Raw genomic sequence first — 25,278 nt, 5'->3', positions numbered from 1 at the left:
AGGCTGGGTATTCTGTGGTTGGTGAGTGACTCACCTCCTGACTCCCAAAAGCTTTTCCACCATCTACAAGGCAAAAGTCTTGCTTGGATGAGTGCAGCTCCAACAACACTCGAGAAGCTCGACACCATCCGGGACAAAGCAGCCCGCTTGATTGGCACCCCATCTACCACCCTAAATCTTCACTCCCTTTACCACCGGCGCACTGTGGCTGCAGTGTGTACCATCCACAGGATGCATTGCAGCAACTCGCCAAGGCTTCTTCGACAGCACCTTCCAAACCCGCGACCTCTACCATCTAGAAGGACAAGGGCAGCAGGCACATGGGAACAACACCACCTGCACGTTCCCCTCCAAGTCTCACACCATCCTGACTTGGAAATATATCGCAGTTCCTTCGTCGTCGTTGGGTCAAAATCCTGGAATTCCCTTCCTAACAGCACTGTGGGAGAACCTTCACCACATGGACTGCAGCGGTTCAAGAAGGCGGCTCACCACCACCTTCTCAAGGGCAATTGGGGATGGCCAATAAATGCTGGCCTTGCCAGCGACGCCCACATCCCATGAACGAATTTTTAAAAAAAAGTTCCCCGTACCGTCTTGAAAAATCACCCCATAATCTTCTAAATTCCAGGGAATACAACCCCAGTTTGTGTAATCTCATCACATGGACGGCATGTGATATTGACAACACTGACATGTGGGATGGAACCTGGACACAAAATTGTTCTGAAACTAGCATAATCCATAGACCCCTCTGCACAAACAGCACATGGGGGTGGGGGGGTACTTCATCAGGCTGATCTGTATGATAATACGTCCAGCTGCTTCTGGGGCCAGAATGCAATTCAGATCGCAACCAGCCGTTGAGCGTCATTACTTAATAATTCAAATCTGTTAATCATAACCTTTCAAACTTTTATCATTCATTCTTGGCTGTTTCACCCATTCTGAGGCTCGATGATGTCTGCTTTATTGCCTCTGTGAATTAGAAGTGTAATCCCTTCCATGCTGTGTGTGACTACTGTAATCTGTTGATGACATTTTTTGTCACTATTTGCACAGCATTTGCTAGTTGGCAGCTCTTGCCACTTTGTTCACTGGATGATGGCCGTGCACTTCACTTGCACCACTGGCTGTATTCAAGGAGAATGCTCACCAGCAATTTTCATAGATGTGAACAAATGTTGCTTTTGTGGTTGTATTATCAATGAACAGGCTGAATGAGATGCAGAATAATCACTTAAGTGCTCATTGGATTGCTTGCTGTTTTAAAGTAAAATGGACATAGAATCATCGGTTACAGCTCGGGAAGGAGGCCATTCGACCCATTGAGTCTGCGCCGGCTCTATGCAAGAGCAATCCAGCTAGTCCCACTCTCCCGCCCTATCCCTGCAGCCCTTTCAAGTACTTATCCAGTTTCCTTTTGAAGGCCATTATTGAATTGACATTCTCCTTCTCCCCTGGAAAATGTTCAGCCTCAATGGGTGTTATTACACAAGGGTCAGCAGCCCTCCAGTACTTTTCCCAAGTAGCCACTCTACATGTATGAGCTAGACTTTGAATGTGCTGACCATGATCTTGACCTCACTTGACACCCAGTTTTTCTTTTACTGGGAGTCAGTGGGTGCTTTCTGGAGTTGGAACCGTGGCTAACTGCCACACCCCCCCAACCTGTCTCAGGCACCGACAGGTAGCATCCTAAGCGCTGTATTGGCTGAGATCAAATTGTTCCCAGGTCCAAGCTGAATTCCTCATCTGTATTGTTCAGCACTACACCATGTTAGATTCAACAGGCTGATTTGACCAAACAGCTTAATTTGTTTGGTTAGTTCAGCTTGCTGAATCTAGCATTTCCCTGTAAACTCTTGGATTCTACAAAACCCCACAATGAAATATGTGGACTTTATAAAGTTTCATTTGAATAAAGCAATTGCTTTTCTTGCTCTAGATAATCAGTAACGTACCAGCTGAAAGTCTCATCCGCTCGGAGAGGCCGCCAAACAAGGAAATCCTGCGCTATTTCATCAGGCACAACTCTATGCGTATGGGGATGGGAGAAAATGCACCCTGGGTGGTGGAAGATGCACTTGTACAGAAATATTCGCTGCCCAGTAAATTCAGTGACTTCCTGCTCTCTCCATACAAGGTAAGAACCTTGCATTTCTCAAAAAAAACAAGGAAATCCTGCGCTATTTCATCAGGCACAACTCTATGCGTATGGGGATGGGAGAAAATGCACCCTGGGTGGTGGAAGATGCACTTGTACAGAAATATTCGCTGCCCAGTAAATTCAGTGACTTCCTGCTCTCTCCATACAAGGTAAGAACCTTGCATTTCTCAAAAAAAAGAATTGGGTGAATTTTGTGCTTGGAATGAAGGTGTCAGTTTTGAAGAGTGCTAATTTTGTACACTTCCAGTTCAGGCGTAGCACAGCTAGGTATAGAGTAAAGCTCTTTCTGCTCTTTCTCCAACAAAGTACTTTAGCTTCTACGCCAGTGGAGCACTCCTTACTGCAACAGTGTGACATCTTTCTGCTTCAGCACAATTCACCATTGTGGCCTTTGAGTGAGATTTAGTGCCCAATTAGTGGCTGTTCTGGGCTGTGGGCTTTTATCCACTAGGAGACTCGCCAGGTAGAAAACTTTTACAGCAGAAAGAGGAGATTTTATCTCCTTGCTCTGAACTGATTTTGAATCCAGGTCCTGGAGGTTGAAAAAGCTGTACCTGCGCCATTGTGCTATGCAGTCCTCTTTGAAGAAATCCAGAAGTTGTCTTGATGGCTCACTAAATTTGTCCAGTGCATTGCTGAGCCATACAGATGAGAACGATCTGCGGTTTGATCCACAGTTTGTGCTGAGTTTGCTGATTTCAGCTAGAGAGCTATGATTTGTCTTACTCCTGGGTTAGGGAGGGGAAAATTGGCCAAGTGTTCCCCCTCCTGATTGTGATCTGGTGATACCCTTCCGGAAGGGCGCACGTGGACATTAGGTGAGAATATGATTGCCCTCAGTTTGTGATGTGGAGCAGTGGGACCTATCCAGAACGTTCCAATCCACAAAGAGGTTGGAATTTCCTAACAGCAAGAGTGGGAAAACTGGCATTTGCATAAAATGACATTGTTAGTATGTTGGAGCATGTTTCTGCCTGTGCTTTCAGTCAGAGATCAGTGCAAAACATAAGGGATCTTGTGCATGGTATGAAAGCAAATGGAATGGGATTTAAGTGTCCACAAATGACGTTGCAGTGAAAATTGTAATAGATATGCATGTCTGGTGTCCTCTAATACTTTTAGCTTGCACGCCTGTAATTCCTCCTATATAAACTGCAAGTTCAAATTTTTTAGTGATGATTTATCAGCGACCATGCCAGATTGAAAGCAGCAGAAGGCAGCAAGGCTAAGTTCAATTGTGCCACGTAGGGCTTGAATACAATATGGCTGTCTTGCGTAAAGTGTGGTTAGAGGTAGGTTGCGGAGATCTGGGGACTGCCATGTTGAGTGTCCTAGACCTGAAATGTAAGTTTTCTTTGGTAGCCAAATGCATGAAAATGTCTCCATTCAAATGTTCTTGTAGCTGACTGCAAGGATTTGGTCTGCACTAGTAGCCTTGTTTAATCCTTCAATATGTCCTTTCTTGAAGGTTCAAGGGTAGAATTTCACAGGCATTGGGCATCCGCCAGTCCACTCCCAAGTGCCCATTCTTTATTTTTGTGTAGACGGTGAATGTTGACAGGTTATTTGATGGAAGAGCGTTAGAGTTGAACTTTGATGTATTTGTATGTGAACTTTTCAGCCGGGATCATTGGATAGCAATCGGAAACAGGAACTCGTGGTCCTTGTTACTTAACCTGGGGCACTGAGGCCAAGTGTAATGCCCTAACTTCTATCCTGGCTAAGATCAACTTGGAATAGACTAGGAATCAAAGCTGGGAGTCTCTGGTCTCTGGTTAGACCATACCTGGAGTACTGTGTTCAGCTCTGGGCACCGCACCTCAAGAAGGATATATTGGCCTTGGAGGGAGTGCAGCGTAGATTTACTGGCATGATACTTGGACTCCAAGGGTTAAATTACATAAGAATATGAGAGATAGGAGCAGAAGTGGACCATTTAGCCCTTCGAGCCTGCTCCGTCATTCAATGAGATCATGGCTGATCTGATTTTGGCCTCAACTCCACTTTCCTGCCTGTTCCCCATATCCTTTGACTCCCTTGCTGATCAAAAATTTGTCTAACTCAGCCTTGAATATATTCAATGACTCAGCCTCCACCGCTCTTTGGGGCAAAGAATTCCAAAAGTTCACAACCATCTGAGAGAAGAAATTTCTCCTCATCTCCGTCTTAAATTACGAGGAGGGATTACACAAACTAGAGTTGTATTCCCTGGAATTTAGAAGATTAAGGGGTGACTTGATGGAAGTTTTCAAGATATTAAGGGGAACTACTAGGGTAGATAGAGAGAAACTATACCGTTGGTTGGGGAGTCTAGGATTAGGAGACACAACCTAAGAATTGGAGCCAGGACTTTCAGGAGTGAAGTTAGGAAACACTTCTTCACGCAAAGGGTGGTAGAATTTGGAACTCTCTTCTGCAAACAGCAGTTGATGCGCGCTCAATTGTTAATTTTAAATCCGAGATTGATAGATTTTTGTTAACCAAAGGTATTAAGGGATATGGGGCTAAGGCGGGTATATGGAGAGAGGTCGCAGATCAGCCACGATCTCATTGAATGGTGGAACAGGCTCGAGGGGCTAAATGGCCTACTCCTGTTCCGATGTCTGTATGAATCCAGTGAGATGCTAGTTAAGCCATTAGTGGAGTTGTTTGTTTTTAATTGTCAGGGTGTGGGGAGAGATAGCTGTTTTTTTATTTGCTTGGATTGAGGTGTTGTAATTTTGTAATCACTGATCTCCCAGACCGATCCCAGCTCAGCAGTGGTTTGAGATGTTAATGTGAATTTCTTGATAATTAATGCAGCCTCCTAAATGGACTGAAGATGATTAGGTAAGCTGTTGCATCAGCCTGATCTGCATGAGTCATGGTGCTATTTGTGGTGGCTGTGTGTCTGTTCAGGGTATGGCTGTCACCTTATTGTTTACCTGTATTATCTCCTGTCCTCCCAAGGATTCTTATCTCCATGCCCCAACCATTCAAGAGTTGGATGGCGTGTGCCTTGGATCATTTTTGAAGCCGGTGTTGCTCTTTAAATCTGTTGGCAAAATGGTGAGGCATCCTTCTTAGCAAGCTATCCCACTGATATCCTCTTCCCCACCTGCAAGAAAGTCCATATGTGAGCTTGATGTGTTGGTGCATTTAATGATTTTCTGCACTTTTCATCTTGATGTTTTTTTTCAATGGACATCAGGAATTTTTCTGAATGGTAAAAAAATGATTTTCTTGTATTAAGCACTTTAAATTGTTATTTGATCTGGTCACATATACAAACTGTATCCTTTGGTTGTTTATCCTTATTCGCTTCCCAGTCACACACTGTCCTGACTTGGACATAAGCTGTTGTTCCTTTGTCAATGTTGGGTCAATATGGTGGAATTCCCTACCTAACATCATTGGGGAAGCACCATCAGTGCACGGACTGCCGCTGTTCAAGGAGAAGGCCCACCACTTCCTTGGCAACTAGGGGTGGGCAATAAATGCGCCCTTACCAACGTCACCCACATCCAGAGAACATATTAATGAAATTTGCACTCTATCATTTGGTCCAATCACATTCACACACTGTACCTTTGTAACATTCGGTACAGTCATGTGCACATACCATCCTTCGGTCTGGTCAAGTACGCGCGGCCCTTTCCCCGTCGGTCTGGTCAAGTACGCGCGGCCCTTTCCCCGTCGGTCTGGTCAAGTACGCGCGGCCCTTTCCCCGTCGGTCTGGTCAAGTACGCGCGGCCCTTTCCCCGTCGGTCTGGTCAAGTACGCGCGGCCCTTTCCCCGTCGGTCTGGTCAAGTACGCGCGGCCCTTTCCCCGTCGGTCTGGTCAAGTACGCGCGGCCCTTTCCCCGTCGGTCTGGTCAAGTACGCGCGGCCCTTTCCCCGTCGGTCTGGTCAAGTACGCGCGGCCCTTTCCCCGTCGGTCTGGTCAAGTACGCGCGGCCCTTTCCCCGTCGGTCTGGTCAAGTACGCGCGGCCCTTTCCCCGTCGGTCTGGTCAAGTACGCGCGGCCCTTTCCCCGTCGGTCTGGTCAAGTACGCGCGGCCCTTTCCCCGTCGGTCTGGTCAAGTACGCGCGGCCCTTTCCCCGTCGGTCTGGTCAAGTACGCGCGGCCCTTTTCCCCGTCGGTCTGGTCAAGTACGCGCGGCCCTTTCCCCGTCGGTCTGGTCAAGTACGCGCGGCCCTTTCCCCGTCGGTCTGGTCAAGTACGCGCGGCCCTTTCCCCGTCGGTCTGGTCAAGTACGCATACTTCTGGTTGCGTCCGCGTTCTCAACCCTTTGGTTCAGTTGTGTGCACATACTGTACCCTACAAATTACAAACGTGCTTTTGGAAGCAGTAGGGGCACAACTTATTTGTAAACTTAGTCACTTCTACGATCCCCTACCATTGCTTTAAGACCAGAGGAATGACACCTGGGGAAGTGCATTGTTTTGTTTTCAGTCTCACTAACAGCTGGTTGGTGAGTAGTGTTTCCTGTCTGTGTACTGTTTACTAAGTGGCAGTTACAGCCACTTTTAACATCAGTATTTTCCCCTGCCCAGTGCAATGGCGAGAAAGAAATGAAATGTGGTATTTATTCGCTTTGATGCTTACTGAGAGATGTAAACAAAATGTACAATCCCAGTGCTAAGTGGTACAGATGGTTTTAAAACACAGGTTGGAAAATTTTCTGCTTATCATGAAGCTCCAGGGTTAGAGTGCAACATTCTTTTTTGCTGTATTCCTCACCTCTCTTTTTACTAGACACATACACTTTCAAATAGAATATAAAAGTACAGTAGTTTAGTCTGTAGTTTCAGAATATCTTGATCGTCCTCAGTCAGGCTGATTCGGAACTCTCCCTTATGATTTACTCATACCCTGAGATGGCATATAGGTCAACAGTACAGGTGATTCTTAGTATCAGAAATGTAAGTTGTAAGTATAGATTAAGGAATGCAAGCCCATATGTTTAGAAGAGGAGAATTAATTGAAGTTTTCAAAATTCTGAAGTAAGTGGCAAAACTGATGTGGCCAAATCATTCACTGGTGAACAGTTCAAATATCAGAGCACAGTTTAAAAATTAGGAAGAGAGGGAAAGTCGGGTGGAACTTTTTCACCACCTAGCAACACAATTGTGGAGTAAGTAATTAATAGGACAAGAGATTTATCCTTTAGATAGAAAGAAATAATGGCAAACTTGCATTTATATAGTGCCTTTCATGACCTCCGGGTGTCCCAAAGTGCTTTACACTGTGGCAGCTAATTTGCACATAGCAAGCTCCCACAAACAGCAGTGTGATAATGACTAGATAATTTGTTTTAGTGATGTTGATTGAGGGATAAATGTTAGCCGGGATTCCGGGGATAACTCTCCTGCTCTTCATCGAAATAGAGCCGTGGGCTCTTTTATGTCCACTTGATAGACGGGGTCTCGGTTTAACGTCTCATCTGAAAGACAGCATCGCTGACAGTGCAGCACTCCCTCAGTGCTGCACTGGAATGTCAACCTGGATTTTGTGCTCAAGCTTCTGGAGTAAGACTTGAACCCACAACCTTCTGGCTCAGAGGTCAAAGTGCTACCAACTGAGCCACGGCTGAGACATGTGCCCAGAAGTCTACATATTCTCTGCCTCTGGAACTTTTTTGCAAAATTGCAGGATTTAATGTGAAATATCTCATGCTGATAAATCACTTGCTATATTCATCAGAAAAGGCCATTGAAACAGATGGTATAGAGAGACAATTGGATTCATTTCTGGAGGGATTGATGCACTGAGAAGGTCGATATAGGTGGGATTAATGAATGAAAAGGGGTGGGCTTATTTTGTCTAATTGCCCTTGTCGTCCCTAAAAAGTTCTACTGCCTGGTTGGTGGCTACCTACTGACCGATCTTGAGGTGGGTGGGTTAGAAGTAAAATTGGGTCACTGGGGAAGTAAAGATTGAAAAAGGATGGATTGCTGTAGTTTTAGTTAAACATTTATTATAGAGATTAATTGATCTGTAGTGTTGCTTGCAGAGGAGAAATGATTTTTTTCTGTTTTCCTGTAACTGCCTTTCTGTTTGTCTCCCATTCCCTAATTCTTTGTTTGCCCCCCCTGTTTTCTTCCACTCTTTCTCTACTCATCTATATCTCTCCCACTCTATGCCTTTCATATGTATGTGTATTGTCTCTCATCCTTGCTGTATGTGCCTTTGTGACAATTTAGAGGTAAATTCAAGGTTCCTCTGATAGCCACAGAATGCACCTTGTCTCTCCCTGGGTATGAAGCTATTTTGTCCTCTTGGGCATTGGCATAATCCTAAAGCTCCGTTCAGAAGAACCTGACCACCACAGACGCACTTAGTGAATCTATAGACTAGAAGCTGGAACCCATGACCGTTCCTTGATGGCATCTCCTGATCCATCCCCACACCAGTTGCCTGGTATGTTTTATTTGCAAAGTTGGGAGATGACTTTGCACAGTGGTGGGGGAGAGCTGCTGCCTATCAAAATCCCAGCCATAGTTCCAGTCTTGAAGGTTCCTTTGCTAAAAGCTCCAAGGAAACTTGCAGTAACAAACAGGATAAAAGCTAGCATAAGTTAGCATCTCTCATTTACTCACCTCAGTAAGTGTGGATGAGCGAGAAGCTGCAGAACTAGCCTAGAAGGGGGTGTGAGGAGTTGGTGAACTCAAGGGTGATTTGCTAGACCATGGCGTAAGATGGTAGCCCACAGATACTGAATCTCACTTTTCATTGGCTACTGATGAGCATGTGCTTATGAGTGACCAATCAGAAGCAGATTCCTGGAACTCCGATTTAATAATTTACCAATCATTCAGAATGGTCGTGATTTTTAAAATATTATTTATATAGATAAGCTGTTGCTTTGAAAACATTTCCATGAAAACTGGCCCTCATTTTTGGGTGAGCTGGTGCTGCACAAGAGTGCAGTAATCATACAGAAGTACCATTCTGACCCTCCCTGATTATATCATTGACTACCAAGACCTGAGCAGTTATTGCATAATCTATTTTGTTTTTGCATCTCTGACAGAAAGCACTGTTTTTTGCAGCACAGCATAGAGCCCCATAAGTTGTTTCCCACAAGCCAAGCTTGGAATATCTGAGGGTTATGGTAAGGATGTTTGGTACTAGGTGTTTCAATATTGAACATGCTCTATCTAGATTTTATATGATCCCCAATAAAATGGAGCATTCTCCCCAGCCTGTGGGAGTGCGGCTGCCCTGCAGATGTGAGGTGGATGGCTTGATGTTTGCTCCCAGCTTCTAAATTTAGATCACTGGATAGTATTTATAAGGTTTTCCTTTCCAGTGATACAGCTTAACTGGAGTGAATGCTAATGATACTGGTCTTCTGGTTTCGTGGATGTGTGTGTGAAGCCTGTTGTCCCCTTTCTCCTTATCTGCTATCTGAATACTGAAACCGTAGCCATTTGTAGTTTTACAGTGTTAGAATTTGAAGTTTGTCATTCTTGATGGGAATCTTTATTTTAAAAAAAACCTTCAATACACAATCAATGTAGGAAAAAACAAATATTAATTTGCAGGATTGGCTGATGGTCCTTTTGGTAATGCTGATGTTGAATTTGAAGGAAGATTCATGTGTTCTAGTTGATTTCCTGTATTAAAGGACACAAGGCCAAGAACACACTGATGTAATGAATGCCTCTTGAAGTTTTATTTTGTTTAAGCTCATTCCTTTCCTCCCTCTTGTATGAGCAGTGTCAGGTAGGATAACTGCTGCTGCTAGAATAAGGTGATGATGACCTAATGAAGGAGTTTAATTCCTCTCCGTGCTTAGATGTGTAAAATCACTTTTAACTGATGGTCTGGTAGTACACCCAGTTGTATGGTCTCAGCTGGGATGATGGTGTGGCTGCTACCATTGGCTAAGGGGCTAGGAAGGGGTGAGGTAATTAATGAATCAAGCTTCCTGCTCCTGATCACTGCCCAGCAACCACCGCTAGTAAGGGTGTGGGAGTGGATACAGTAAGAGGCTTGCCTGTGATCCCCTCATGAGGGATAACCAGCTAGCATTTGCTGTCTAGGCTCTCGAGTAAAGAGTGTCCACATGGGCAAGGTACCATGCATCTAAATTACAATTACAACTAGAGTGCAAACTTAAAATCGGTTTGTATTAAATTCTGGACGGTTAATTTCTCCCCTTCCACTCACTTCCCCATGCCAAAAAAAATGACCAAAAAAACCCAAATTTTTCTTTCCTGGTGAATGGAAAATGGCAGTGATTAGAAGCAACACGGTGAAACCGTGATTAATGATTTTTGCCGTCGGTACATGTAACTTTACTGTATTCGTACTGTTTGTTTTGTGGTGGAAGGGAGAAGGGGATATGAACAGTCCCAGGTTGTATGTTGCAAATACCTTTTAAGTCAGCTTTGCCATGTTGAATGCTTGTATGATGGAAGAAGAACTTTTGTGCGCAAAATTGTTGGTTCTGGAAATAACTGGCCCCCAATGGCCTGGTTGGTTAAGGTGGTGTGTAACTGAATCATACTATTAGCTGACCTCAACTGGGCTGGCAGTAGGGTTGCCACTATTGGCCTCTTTGCCCTCTGGTTAGGAAGGACGAAATTAGTTTAGTTTCTATGCAGCAACTCCTGCTGGACGTGCATGTGCGTGGATATCAGAGTGGATCAGTCTCAGCTGTGATGTCCTGTACGCTCACTTAGATGAGGTACTGGAGGTTGACCCCAGGAAGGAGTTGATACCTTCAAGAGTGAGGGAGAAGTGAAAATTGGCAGGGAAAGAAAATTATATATAATAGAATACAAGAGGTGGGAGATACTATGTACATTTTTTAAAAAGCTTAAATTTTATAGATTAAATATTAGTTGGGGACATGGGTTCTGATGCTTCTGCAGCCGTAAACAGTTCTGTACAGAAGCAGTGACGTTATCAATATATGTAATGACGTCATCATCATCTGATTGCGGCCTGATCTCAGTAACTCACTCCCACACACTTGTACTGCAGCTGCTGGCCTGACAGCAAAATGCGTTTTTAATGCTACATTCATGGAGTCTCCTAGTTTTTCTCCTGTAAGCCAGTTCCTGAATGTCATAAAGAGGGTGGAGGTAAGGATTTTAAGCTGGAGATTCAAGGGGAGGGTGGTAAAAATCGTAGTGTATGTGCTTAGCTGAGAACAGTCAGGAGTTAATTAAGGGCTTGCGATTCTGCTGCTGAAGAGGATGTTTGAGAGTGCGTATTTCTATACTTGAGTAAGGAGAATGTTTTGAGCTCGGCTTTGTGGGAGCAATAAAATGTGGCGTCTTCAGTTTGTGGGAAAGCTGTGCTTGTATTGGCGTATGTTCCTGGCTGCTTATTTTTTATATACATCCCAATGCCTGAATTTAGATCACTGTTGACGTTTTTACCTTCCAGAAATGGGCCTAATGAGCAGGAAAAAAATATTGTGGTTCTGGTTTTCTATGCAGGTCAAATGTTGTGCGAGGCAGGGCTGTGTTTATTTCTTTTTTAGTCATCTTCACCCCACCCACACTGTTTCCTTTCCTCATGGATTGTCATCAGTACAAAAGAAAATTTGGGATTCTTTTGTCTGTGATTCCACCTTTTTATTCAGAAGTTTTTTTTTGACCAATCTTCTGGTTGTTGTCCCTCTCCAGTACCTCACCCAGATAGCTATTCGTGTGCGAGCATAGGCAGTGAATTCTGGCTGGCTACTTTGGGCATCGTAGCCAAGCTTCAGATATATCAGATCTTGCATAGCATTACTCATGGTGAGTCGAAGAATACAGCAACTTGCATTTATAAAGCGCCTTTATTGTGGAAATAGTCTTAAGGTCCTTTTACAGAGATTAGAGAAATGGTAAGTGGGAATGGAAAACTGAAGGAATAGGTGCTGATTCGTTTGGGGGAGAAATTAGGAGGGATGACCAAAACCTTGGCCAAAGTGATGGGTTTTAAGACATCTTTTGAAGTTGATAAGCAAGGTGGAGGGGTCTGGTGAGGAAGGGAGTTTCAAAGAGTAGGAGCGAGGTGACCGAAGCTCTGCTACCAAATTCTGGGGCGAGGGAAGGAGTATTGCAATAGGCCAGAGCCGGATAAGGGAATATAAGACTGAAGGAGGTTGCAAAGATTAGGTGGTGGAGGAGCTTAATATGTTGGAAGCCAATGTAGGTCAGGGGCAGGAGTGATGGACCAGTGGGACAGGATACAAGTAGCTGAAGTTTTGGCAAGTTGCAGTTTGTGGAGGATGGAGGGCCAGCAAGATGATATTTGAGAATTTTAGACATGGCAAAAGCTTAGAATCATAGAAATCTATGGCACAGGAGGCGACCATTCGGCCCATCATGTCAGTGTCGGCTGAGAAAGAGCTATCCGCCTAATCCCACTTTCCATAGCCTTGTAGGTTACGGCACTTCAAGTGCATATCGAAGTACTTTTTAAATGCGAAGAGGGTTTCTGCCTCTACCGCCTTTTTTCAGGCAGTGAGTTCCAGACCTCCTCCACCCTCTGGGTGAAAACATTTCTCCTCAACTCCCCTCTAATCTTTCCACCAATTACTTTAAATCTATGCCCCCTGGTTATTGACCTCTCTGCTAAGGGAAATAGGTCCTTCCTATCCACTCTATCTAGGCCCCTCATAATTTTATACACCTCAATTAAATCTCCCCTCAGCCTCTGTTCCAAATAAAACAATCCCAGCCTATCCAATCTTTCCTAATAGCTAAAATTCTCCAGTCCTGGCAACATCATTGTAAATCTCCTCTGTACCCTCTCTGGTGCAATCACATCCTTCCTGTAATGTGGTGACCAGAACTGTACGCGGTACTCTAGCTGTGGCCCAACGAGTGTTTTATACAGTTCTAGCATAACCTCCCTGCTCTTATATTCTGTGCCTCAGCTAATAAAGGAAAATATCCCTTATGCCCTCTTAACCACCTTATGTACCTATCCTGCTACTTTCAGGGATCTGTGGACATGCACTCCAAGGTCCCTCTGTTCCTCTACAGTTCTCAGTATCCTCTCATTTATTGTGTATTCCCTTGCATTGTTTGCCCTTCCCGAATGCATTACCTCACACTTCTCCGGATTGAATTCCATTTGCCACTTTTCTGCTCTTAGATAAGAGTTTTAGTGGCACAAGAACTGAGATGGGGTGCAGTGTTGCAGAGATAGAACTAAGTGGTCTCAGTGCTGAATAGAATGTGGAGTTTGAAGCTTAACTGTGGGCCAAATAGGATGCAAGATTTTGTATGATCTGGTTTAACCTGAGAGAGTGGCTAGGGTGAGGGATGGCTTCGGTATTCCCGATATTCAGTTTGAGGATGTTTTGACTCAATTATTTGTTGTTGGACGGACTGTCTGACAGCATGAAGTGTTGAAATCTCACCCTGACTGTCGGTGAGGGGCAGCATGTAGATGAGAGAGGGTGCCAAGATAGATACTTTGGGAATTCCAGAGGTATTGGCCACTGAAAATGGAATCACATAAGGGCAGTCCCATGGAGCTGGACAATACAGACAACGGAGGAGGATAATTCAGTGAGCTGTATTGAATGCTGCAGAGGGGTTTAAAAAAAATATGAGGGAAAAAATCATTCAGTCAATCTACAGTCATAGAGCATGTCATTCATGATTTTGGCCAGAGCATTGTCAGTGCTGAGAATAACTAAAGGCAGGCTGAAGTGATTTGAACTGGGAGCTTTGGAAGAGGTGGGCACAAAGCTGGGAATTGGTGATATACTTGACAATCCTATAGAAAAAAGAGAGGTTAGAGACTGGGTACTAGTTGGAGAAAATAGATGGAGCAAGGAAGGATGAAAGGGTAGATAGTTCAGTGAGAAGGCAGCTCAAGTGATTTATTACAAGGGTGTTATCCTTAAGGTTTGACCAGGGAAAGTGTTAGAGGAAGCAAATGTGACACTTGAAGGAAGTGCATGTTATGCACAAGACGTTTAATATGTACGAGTTAATCTTCCGTGACATCGCACGTAAGTCAGGGAATATGTTCTCATCTGATAGTCTTCATGTTTTTCTTTCTCTCTCTTTCTAACTCTCTCTCTCTTCTGTTTCTCTCGTTTTCTTTTATCCTTTCAAGTGGTGGTGGGTGGCATACCATAAGAGCTGTTGGAGAATGAAGCTTCCGATGATGGTGGGGAAAGTGGGAAGAAAGGTGGCCCTCAGAAGCTCTCTTCCCATCTTCTCCAATCACTTGTGCTTCCTGCTCGCCTCTTCCCTCCCCCCGCCGCCTCCTCGTGCCTTTGATCATTTCATGTTACTACTTTGCTGTTGGGAGTGCTGTCTTTAAATTTAAAACTTCAATTAACATTTGATCCACTGGCTTGGTATACTCCACTTGGAACTAATATTGGTGTGAAATTCAGCTTGCGCTTTGCAGATCGACCATTGGGAACTGTTGCTGGAAAAAGTGTTCCCTGCTTTCTTCTACTTTGTTCTGGAACTAGTACAGTTTATCTGAAAATTGGTTTTGAAATTTACTTGCAAGTGCGTAGTTCTTCATTTAGTTGTACACAGTTGTACAATGCTTAGAAATGTTTATTTTTGAACTCTTTAACCTTTGAATGCTGACCAGAATTTTATTCATCTGGATGTGGTTGGACAATGGGGACTAATGACAAGTTTACATGTCAGCAGCAAGTACTTCCGCGTTTACACTTCATGTCAGAGATCACTGATGGGACTTTGTTAATCTCTGAATCTAAGCATTTTGTTTGGCTTTTAAACGTGATTTTCAATCAATATAAACTAGTGTTCCAAATTCGGTGGGAGTTGAGGGGGTTCAGAATATTCTAAAAGTAAGAAAATGAGGTTAAAAATAGGAAGGAAACAGTGAAAAGTTGAATACAATGGGACTGGACAGGGAAAGTGTGAATTTATTTTTAGGAAAAAATCATGCTCCGAGCAAAACATTTTCATAGTTTTTTTTATTCAAATAAATTGTTTGAGTCTGCATGTATGAGCTGAAAACGCCCAGGAGCTGTTTCCTGAGCTTCCTTACGTTCTAATGGTTAAATTATCTGTTCATATCTTTGGACAGTTCAGTCTCCATAGTGACTGCTTAGTTGATGCCAACATTTTTGTTTACTGAGCCATGGTCTTAAATTCCTTTGTTAATTATTTCTTATGTTATTTGTTAATAAATCCATTAAGAATATTTAGCTGTTATAATTGCACAAGTAACTTGTTTCAATGATTTGATTAAGAAGACTTCAGCAATTGTTCTGTAAATCTGCAAAAATAATACCCCATAAAGACCCTACAAGTATGTAATCCCCATTGATTTTGATTGTTAGATAACAACAGAAGCAACAACTTGCATTTACGTAGAGCCTTTAACGTAGAAAAAAAGCCTCCAAGCGCTTCAGAGAGGCGCAATGGAAAAAAAATGGCGACGAGCCAAAGAGGGAGATATTAGGAAGGGTAACCAAAAGTATGGTTAAAGAGCTGGGTTTTCAGGAGGGTCTTAAAAGAGGAGAGGGAGGTGGAGAGGCGATGCGATTTGGGGTGGGAATTCCAGGATGTGGAGACTGGGCAGTTGAAGGCAAAGCTGCCATTGGTGGGGCAATGGTGGGGAGGAAGCATACATGAGAGTCTACAGTCAGGAACAGAGAATTTGGGGGAGGGGAGAATGTAGGCATGGAAGAGGTTAGGGTTAGGGAGGGATGAGGCCATGAAGGGATTTAATTATTAGGATGAGAATTTTAAATTTGAGACTTGGGGACTAGGAGCCAATGTAGGTCAGTGAATATTTTTTTTATATTTATTCATGGGATGTGGGCGCCGGCATTTATTGCCCATCCCTAATCGCCCTTGAGAAGGTGGTGGTGAGCCGCCTTCTTGAACTGCTGCAGTCCGTGTGGTGAAGGTTCTCCCACAGTGCTGTTAGGAAGCAAGTTCCAGGATTTTGACCCAACGACGATGAAGGAACGGCAATGTATTTCCAAGTCGGGATGGTGTGTGACTTGGAGGTGGTGGTGTTCCCATGTGCCTGCTGCTCTTGTCCTTCTAGGTGGTAGAGGTCGCGGGTTTGGGAGGTGCTGTCGAAGAAGCCTTGGCGAGTTGCTGCAGTGCATCCTGTGGATGGTACACACTGCAGCCACAGTGCGCCGGTGGTGAAGGGAGTGAATGTTTAGGGTGGTGGATGAGGTGCCAATCAAGCGGGCTGCTTTATCTTGGATGGTGTCGAGCTTCTTGAGTGTTGTTGGAGCTGCACTTATCCAAGCAAGTGGAGAGTATTCCATCACACTCCTGACTTGTGCCTTGTAGATGGTGGAAAGGCTCTGGGGAGTCAGAAGGTGAGTCACTCGCCGCAGAATACCTAGCCTCTGACCTGCTGTTGTAGCCACAGTATTTATGTGGCTGGTCCAGTTAAGTTTCTGGTCAATGGTGACCTCCATTGAGTAGCAGGTGAGTGGGATTTGATGTGGAATAGGATATGAGCAGCAGAGTTTTGGATGAGCTGAAATTTATGGAAACTCCACTCGGGGTCGAATTGGACACTGATATTGCGAACAGTCTGGTTCAGCCCGAAACGATCACTGGAGAGGGAGGTGGAATCTGGCAAGGGTATGGAGGCGGTTAAAGATGATGGCTTTGGTCTTCCCAATGTTTAACTGGAGGAAATTGCGGCTCATCCAGGACTGGATGTTGGACAAATAGTCTGACAATTCAGAGGCAGTGGAGGGGCCAAGGGAGATGGTAGAGAGGTAGAGCTGGGTATCATCATCATATATGTGGAAGCTTTCCCCTGTCTTTGCGTGGTGTTGCCAAGGGGTAGCATGTAGATGAGGAAAGGTGGGGGGTGGCAGAGAGTGATAGATTATTGCTGGAGATGCTCAGGCTTAAGGTTAGATTGGGAAGAATGCATCCAAGTGAATTGGACAACAGGGGAAAGGTGCTGAAGAATGTTGTGTGGCCGACCGTGTCAAAGGCTGCAGAGAAGTCGAGGAAGGACATTGTACCGTGGTCACAGTCACCGAGGATGTCAATTGTGACATTGGTTAGGGGCTGTTTTAGCGCTGTGGCAGGGGCGGAAATCTGTTTGGATTGATTCAAACAGGAAGTTGCAGGAAAGACGGGCGTGGATTTGGGAGGCGACAGCCATTCGAGGACTTTGGAGAGGAAAGGAAGATTGAAGATGGGGTGGTAGTTTACAAAGACTGGGGTGGGGGGGGGGGGTTAAGGGGTATTTTTTGAGCGGGGGGGATGATGGTGATTTTGAAAGGGATAGGGACAGTACTAGAGGAGAGGAACCATTTCCAATGTCAACTAGCATTAGGACCAGGAAGGGAAGTTGGGTGGTCAGCAGTTCAGTGGGAATAGGATCAAGGTGGGTCTCATGAACAAGATGAGTTTGGAAGGGGGCATGAGGGGAGCTTGGAGGGAAGGTTGTCTGGATGGGAAAGGGGGGAGCAGCAGTTGCAGCTGAATAGATGGTCTCAGTCTTCATAACAAAGAAGTCATTGAGCTCCTCACACTTATTGTTGGAGGCAAGGATGGAGGGAACAGGGGAGTGGGTTTGAAGGAGACAGTTGGTAGTGAATTGGAGAGAAGAAAAATAAATGATCCTGAAATAGTGGGTGGTTTTGCAGTGGAGTGCGAGACCCCCACAGCAATTAATGTGGTCCAGCCGGATTTATTAATGGAGGGTTAAACCAGTTGTGCACCAGTTACACTCAAGTCTGTGCACCTTTGACTTGAGAGAGCAAAGATGAGGGCCATACCAGGGGCAATAACCAGGATGGGGGAAAGTAAAGGTTTTCTGGGGACAACAGTGTCAAAGGTGGAGGAGTGGGAGTGATTGTACAAGTCTGTATTTGGAGGGTGTTTCTTTAAGAAAAAAAGTAATCAGTTTTCAGAAAAAATTACTCCGTTTTATGAACATTTTTTATTTAAGTATTGAGTACTGAGCTGACTTGGGTGAGTCATACTGAACTTGGGTGAGTTCACGAGGAAAAATATCCCTAAATAGTTTTTTACCCTTGCCTCTTGAACTATGTCTTAGTTGTAAACAATTTTACAACACCAAGTTATAGTCCAGCAATTTTATTTTAAATTCACAAGCTTTCGGAGATTTTCTCCTTCCTCAGGCAAATGTTTCAAGAGCTCCTTGAAGCCTACGCATTTATACATATAGAACAATACATGGTGTTTACAGACTGCCCCTGCAACTGCCCGTTGCCAAGGCAATCACCGTGTTCAGACAGAGAGGTGTCACCTGCAGAACCCCCGAATACACATTCAACAAAAAAACAAACAGGGAAAAAAAAAGAGAAAAAAAACAGAGAGAGGCAGAAACATCCGGAAGGCAGAGAGAGCCAGCAAATGACCCATTATATTAAAAACAGATAACATTTGTTCGCTGGTGGGGTAACGTGTAGCGTGACATGAACCCAAGATCCCGGTTGAGGCCGTCCTCATGGGTGCGGAACTTGGCTATCAATTTCTGCTCGACGATTTTGCGTTGTCGTGTGTCTCGAAGGCCGCCTTGGAGTACGCTTACCCGAAGGTCGGTGGATGAATGTCCATGACTGCTGAAGTGTTCCCCGACTGGGAGGGAACCCTCCTGTTTGGCGATTGTTGCGCGGTGTCCGTTCATCCGTTGTCGCAGCGTCTGCATGGTCTCGCCAATGTACCATGCTCTGGGGCATCCTTTCCTGCAACGTATGAGGTAGACAACGTTGGCCGAGTCACAGGAGTATGAACCATGCACCTGGTGGGTGGTGTCCTCTTGTGTGATGGTGGTATCTGTGTCGATGATCTGGCATGTCTTGCAGAGGTTACCGTGGCAGGGTTGTGTGGCGTCGTGGACGCTGTTCTCTTGAAAGCTAGGTAGTTTGCTGCGAACGATGGTCTGTTTGAGGTTGGGTGGCTGTTTAAAGGCGAGTAGTGGAGGTGTGGGGATGGCCATAGCGAGGTGTTTGTCCTCATTGATGACATGTTGAAGGCTGCGGAGAACATGGCGTAGTTTCTCCGCTCCGGGGAAGTACTGGACGACAAAGGGTACTCTGTTGGTTGCGTCCCGTGTTAGTCTCCTGAGGAGGTCTATGCGATTTTTTGCTGTGGCCCGTCGGAACTGTCGATCGATGAGTCGAGCGTCATATCCCGTTCTTACTAGGGCGTCTTTCAGCGTCTGTAGGTGTCCATCGCGTTCCTCCTCGTCTGAGCAGACCCTGTGTATTCGCAGGGCCTGTCCATAGGGGATGGCCTCTTTGACGTGGTTAGGGTGGAAGCTGGAAAAGTGGAGCATCGTGAGGTTGTCCGTGGGCTTGCGGTAGAGTGAGGTGCTGAGGTGCCCGTCTTTGATGGAGATTCGTGTGTCCAAGAAAGAAACTGATTCTGAGGAGTAGTCCATGGTGAGCTTGATGGTGGGATGGAACTTGTTGATGTTATCGTGTAGTCTCTTTAGTGATTCCTTGCCGTGGGTCCATAGAAAGAAAATGTCGTCGATGTATCTGGTGTATAGTGTTGGTTGGAGGTCTTGTGCAGTGAAGAAGTCCTGCTCGAACTTGTGCATGAAAATGTTGGCGTATTGGGGTGCGAATTTGGTCCCCATGGCTGTTCCGTGTGTTTGGGTAAAGAACTGGTTATCGAAGGTGAAGACATTGTGATCCAGGATGAAGCGGATGAGTTGTAGGATGGCTTCCGGAGATTGGCTGTTGTTGGTGTTGAGTATTGATGCTGTCGCAGCGATGCCGTCATCGTGGGGGATACTGGTGTATAGTGCCGAGACGTCCATCGTGGTGAGAAGTGTTCCTGGTTCAACTGGTCCGTGGGTACTGAGTTTTTGTAGGAAGTCTGTAGTGTCACGACAGAAGCTGGGGGTTCCCTGTACGATGGGTTTCAGGATGCCCTCGATGTATCCAGAGAGGTTCTCACACAGGGTTCCGTTGCCTGATACGATGGGACGTCCGGGTGTGTTGGCTTTGTGTATCTTTGGGAGGCAGTAGAAGTCTCCCACGCGGGGATTACGTGGGATGAGAATGCGTAGGATGCTTTGAAGGTCTGGATCGAAGGTCTTGATCAGTTTGTTGAGCTGGTGGGTGTGTTCTTTGGTCGGATCTGCGGGTAACCGTCTGTAGTGTTCCTGGTTGTCCAGTTGTCGGTATGCTTCTTTGCAATAGTCTGTTCTGTTCTGTATGACTATGGCTCCTCCTTTGTCCGCTGGTTTGATGACGATGTTGCGGTTGGTCTTGAGAGCGTTGATGGCGTTGCGTTGTGCTCGGGTGACATTCTGGACTGTCTTCTGAGTGCGGCTGATGAATCTGGCATTGACGCATTTCCTGACAGCTTGAGCATACATGTCCAGCTGAGGGCAGCGACCCTCCGGAGGAGTCCAGTTTGACTCTTTCCTCTTCGGTTGCTGTACCGCGGATCCCTCTGTCTGCTGTTCCGGATCGTCGATTGTCTCATTGGGTTCGCTGCTGAAATCTTGGGGTTTGTGGTAGAATTCCCGGAGCCTCATTCTCCTGATGAATTCCTCTGTGTCCGCCGCGAGACCATTGGGGTCCATTTTGGTAGTGGGGCAGAAATTGAGCCCTCGTCTGAGAACTTCGATTTCGTCTGGTTGAAGGGTGTGGTCGGATAAATTGACAATAGACTTCCCTGTGGTTGCAACCGTGGTACCAGGGGAAGCTTGGTCGTTGCTGGTGGTGATGCCGAGTTTCTCAAGCTTCCTGCTCTTGGTTTTCATGTAGGCAGCGTAGTTCCGTTGCCTCGTCTGTTTGGCGGTATAACGTAGCTGGTCTGCTGTGTCCTGAGTACAGGTTGAGAGTATGGACTCTATCTTGGTTTCGAGGTTGTGGCGTCTGCTGTAGAGTTGGTGTATGAGATGGTTGCGGAGTGTGCGAGAGGTACGGCAGCAGAGTCTCTCAGCGTAATCCGAGTTGTATGTGGACTTGAGTGGGTTCGTGATCTGGAGTCCTTTCGGGATCTTGTCTGCTTTCTTGCAGCTCTGTAAAAACTTGATGTCTGTGTCTAAATGCGCGATCTTCTTGGATATCCTTTCCACTGTGAGCCGGCAGGTGACACCTCTCTGTCTGAACACGGTGATTGCCTTGGCAACGGGCAGTTGCAGGGGCAGTCTGTAAACACCATGTATTGTTCTATATGTATAAATGCGTAGGCTTCAAGGAGCTCTTGAAACATTTGCCTGAGGAAGGAGAAAATCTCCGAAAGCTTGTGAATTTAAAATAAAATTGCTGGACTATAACTTGGTGTTGTAAAATTGTTTACAATTGTCAACCCCAGTCCATCACCGGCATCTCCACATTATGTCTTAGTTCAGCTCCCTCACTATCAGGCTAAGTAAGAACATAAGAATTTTTGCAGATCAGCTCACTAAGCCCAATAATTAACCCCACCTACGAGCCTTTCCACCATGATTCAATCCTTTCTCCAAAAATGCACCAAATTGTGTCTCGCACCCATGTACACTACCTGCTTCAATGCCTATTCCTTGTAACTTATTGTCTTCATTTTCAGCTTGTGTTCTGATATTAGAACACTGTAGTGAACAATCTGCTTGGATCAACTTTGTCAATCCCCTTCATAATGCTAAACTTTCATTTGATCACATCAAAGGCTTCTCTTTACTAAAGAGAACAAGCTCAACTTCCTTAACCTTTCTTCATAACTTAAGTTCCTGGTATTCTGAATTAATTGCTTGCCTCTGTCCCTTTCCAACGACAGTAATATTCTTCAAGCCAGCGTCTTTCCTCTTAGTTCAAACCCTTCCTTTCTCCTTATCATCACACCCTGCCCCTCCCTCAAGTTGTCAGCTCTCACTAACTTCTTGGATATTTTTAAATTTGCAGGGGGTGGGGTGGATATTTTTAAAGGAACTATCCCAGAACAAGGAGAGCATTGAAGTTATTATTGCAAATTTTTAATTGCATCAATTCAAGTACTATTTTTAATTGTGACTAGCTGAATTTACATTGGTAAGATTGGTATCAGTTTTGGACCTTTGCAAAATACTAATGTATTATTACGTTTGTTTCAGTACATGATTCATAATCCTGTTGTGAATTTGGGAAAAAGAAAAAACACTGGTTTGCCAGAGGGGAAACCCTCAAAAAGAGCAAAAGGAGATGGCGACCCAAGCAAAGAGAAAAATAAAAAGCGGAAGTATAGAAACAAAGAGAAGATTCCTCTCAGCCCACCTTTGAGTCCAACATTATGGGGTCACGTGCACGTGAAAAAGACCATGAATGGGACTGGAATGGCGTACAGTCCCAAAAGGTCTCCAGAACAAGAACTGGAAGAAGTAATGAAGATTGTAACTCCAACCAAACTGAACACCAACTTTCACATTCCCAAAAAGGGCTCCAGTGCTGCTCGGAACTTGAAAAAGCTGCAAACTAAGGACAAAATGAACAAAAAGGAGAAACCCAAGAACAAGACTAAGTTACTCAATGGACAGAAGTCTCCAGGGAGCAGCAAATCTCCAAAAAAGGGTCTGAAAACTCCAAAGATGAAGATGAAACAGATGACGCTTTTTGAAATGGCAAAATCGAGTACGTCCAAGACAGGAAAAACGCAGAAGGGTGTTGGAGGGACATCAAGATCTGTGACTAAACCTCAGAAATACTTGCCACCTTTGGCTTTACAATTCCTTCGATATTACAAAGACAACAAAGGAAAGGAGGAAAAAAAGGGTGCAGTGTCTGCATTCATCACTCGGGTGGCCAAAGTGCTTTCTGCTGAAGATCGTGCTCGCCTACCGGAGGAAGTCGGTGATCTTGTGCAGAAACGTTACGAGATACTGGAGCACAAGAGGAAGTGGGCATTGATGACCCTGGAAGAACGAGCAGATTATCACAAGAAAAAGCGGGAAGAGCTGAAAGAAAAACTGAAGGAAAAGGCCAAAGAGCGGCGAGAGAAGGAGATGCGATTAAAACTGGAAAAGCAGAAGAGATATGAAGATCAGACTCTTGCAGGAAAGAGCATGCCTGCACTTAAACTGGTTGACACTCCTGAAGGGCTCCCCAACACACTTTTTGGCGATGTTGCTATGGTGGTTGAGTTTCTCAGCTGTTATGCTGGTCTGCTAATGCCAGATGACCAGTATCCAATCACAGCAGTCTCATTGATGGAAGCATTAACCTCTGAAAAGGGAGGTTTCCTCTATTTGAACAGAGTTTTGTTGATCCTCCTTCAGACTTTGCTCCAAGATGAAATCGCAGAGGACTATCGAGAACTGGGGATGAAGCTTTCTGAAATTCCTCTCACCTTGCACTCTGCTTCAGAGCTGGTTCGGCTCTGCATGCGCAAGTCTGATGTGCAGAATGAAAGCGAGACGTCAGAAACCAATGATGACAGCAAAGATTCTGTGGGGTTCGAAGACAATGAAGTTGCAGATGAATTCCTAGATAAGCTGGAAACTGCTGAGTTCTTCGAACTGACCCCAGAAGAGAAAGTGAAGATTCTATCAGCTCTCTGCCATCGGATTCTGATGACCTATTCAGTTCAGGATCACATGGAGGACTCACAGCACAAGTCTGCAGAGTTGTGGAAGGAGAGGCTGGCCATGCAAAAAGAGGAGAACGACCGGAAAAAGGCAGCAAAACTAAAGAAAAAAGAAATGGAGGCAAAAAAGAAAGAGCCAGAAAGCATCAAAATGAGCGATAAGAAAAAGTCAGAGAAGAAGAAGGAATTTGATAAAAAGCTAGACGTGGACAAAGGTGGAAATGACTTGTTAACGGATGTCAACGGTAGTGAAGATCTCATCAGTGCCATTAAAAGCAGACGGCTGATGGCAATGCAGGCAAAAAAGGAGAAAGAAGAGCGGGAAAAACAGGAAAAAGAAAGGCTGGAGAAAGAGGTGGAGGAGGAGAAAATTCGCAAGTACAAAGCAGCAGCCGAGAAAGCTTTCCAGGAGGGAATTGCAAAATCCAAACTCGTCCTACACCGATCACCATTGGGTACAGACCGCAACCACAACAGGTATGTGTGGTTTCTCCCTTTGCAAAACAAAAAACATTTTGCCCCTTTCATTTGGCTTCCCCCAGGACCACGCTCTTTTTTTTGAGGGGTAGGTGACCTGTTGGGTCTCTGCAAATGCTGTTGTTGAGTTCGCTGCTAGGAGGATGACAAGAGAAGCCCTTTGTGACTCCATACAGCTTTCCTCTGTTCAGCCTCACTGGTTGAGAACTTTTTTACTGGGGTATGGAGCAATCATGAACACACATCCATACTCCTACCACAGGGCCTATACTGTTGTCTATTGGAAAAAGAGATGCTATTATGCTACTGTACATGTGTGAGGTTTCTCCAGACTCAGCAAAATGTTAACTCGGCACGGATTGGGCGGGCAACCGTGTGGCCCACAGCGAGAGGGTGAATTTCATTCTTGGCCTCATGTGCATGCTTGCAGTGAGTCTCCTGCCTGAACCTGGCAGGAAGCTCTACCTGGCCGGCAGGCGGGAGCACAATTTCGGGTGGCAGGCGGCTGCCACTAGGGACCTGAAGGAACAGTCCCCAGTAGTGGATGTGTTGGGGGGGAGGGGGGTGGAGGGAGCAGCGCAGGAGGCCCAAGACTTCCTTGTGGTGCACAGAACAGCACTCTTGCCCACAGGGACACAAAAATAAAAATTTTAAACGCTTTCTTCTGGACCTTTTTTGGCCTTGGATCCACTTGCTGCCAGATTGGCCTAGCAGGGAAGACAGAACGCCTTCCCTGCTCACGCCTGTGGTTAAAATTAGTCGGGCCCTGATTGTCTGTTACAAATTTTGGATCTGGAATAGATATTCGTTTGGGTTCAGCAGCACTTGTCACTGCCAGAAGTGGACCTTGTATCCCCTACAATCTGCAGAATGCCTTTATTGCCCAATATCTAGTTAAAAAATAGCGATACAGACCAGGAGCTCCCAGGTTGGCTGCTAAAACTAGCCTCCACACCCCTGGGTTAGGGAGAGCGGAAATGAGCTGGGTTCCTGCTCCCGATTACTGTCCTATGCTCCATGTTGGAAAGCGTATGAGTGTGCATCAGATGAGAACAGGATTGTGCTTGGCTGTGATACCCACCCTGGTTTCATAGCCTGCTGACACTCAGTAAAGGTTCACCCAAAGAACGGCACTAGTGCAGGGTACTTTTTTAAATTAATCGTTCATGGGATGA

General features: G+C 45.3%; 1 protein-coding gene across 2 annotated transcripts in view; it reads left to right on the top strand.

Annotated features, from left to right (window-relative positions):
- The window catches only part of baz1b (bromodomain adjacent to zinc finger domain, 1B), an 87,334-nt gene that overhangs the window by 20,029 nt on the left and 42,027 nt on the right, over window positions 1-25,278 (top strand). The window contains exons 6-7 of one of the 2 annotated variants that reach the window (XM_068008057.1): window positions 1,949-2,146; window positions 22,161-24,103. In XM_068008057.1, coding sequence (XP_067864158.1) covers window positions 1,949-2,146; window positions 22,161-24,103 — 2,141 coding nt within the window. The other variant, XM_068008056.1, reaches the window with a different exon arrangement.

The sequence above is a fragment of the Heptranchias perlo genome, chromosome 28, assembly GCF_035084215.1.
Source record: "Heptranchias perlo isolate sHepPer1 chromosome 28, sHepPer1.hap1, whole genome shotgun sequence".
Taxonomy (NCBI): Eukaryota; Metazoa; Chordata; class Chondrichthyes; order Hexanchiformes; family Hexanchidae; genus Heptranchias; species Heptranchias perlo.
The sequence above is the reverse complement of the archived record's forward strand: the minus strand, read 5'-3'. Positions and strand labels throughout refer to the sequence as shown.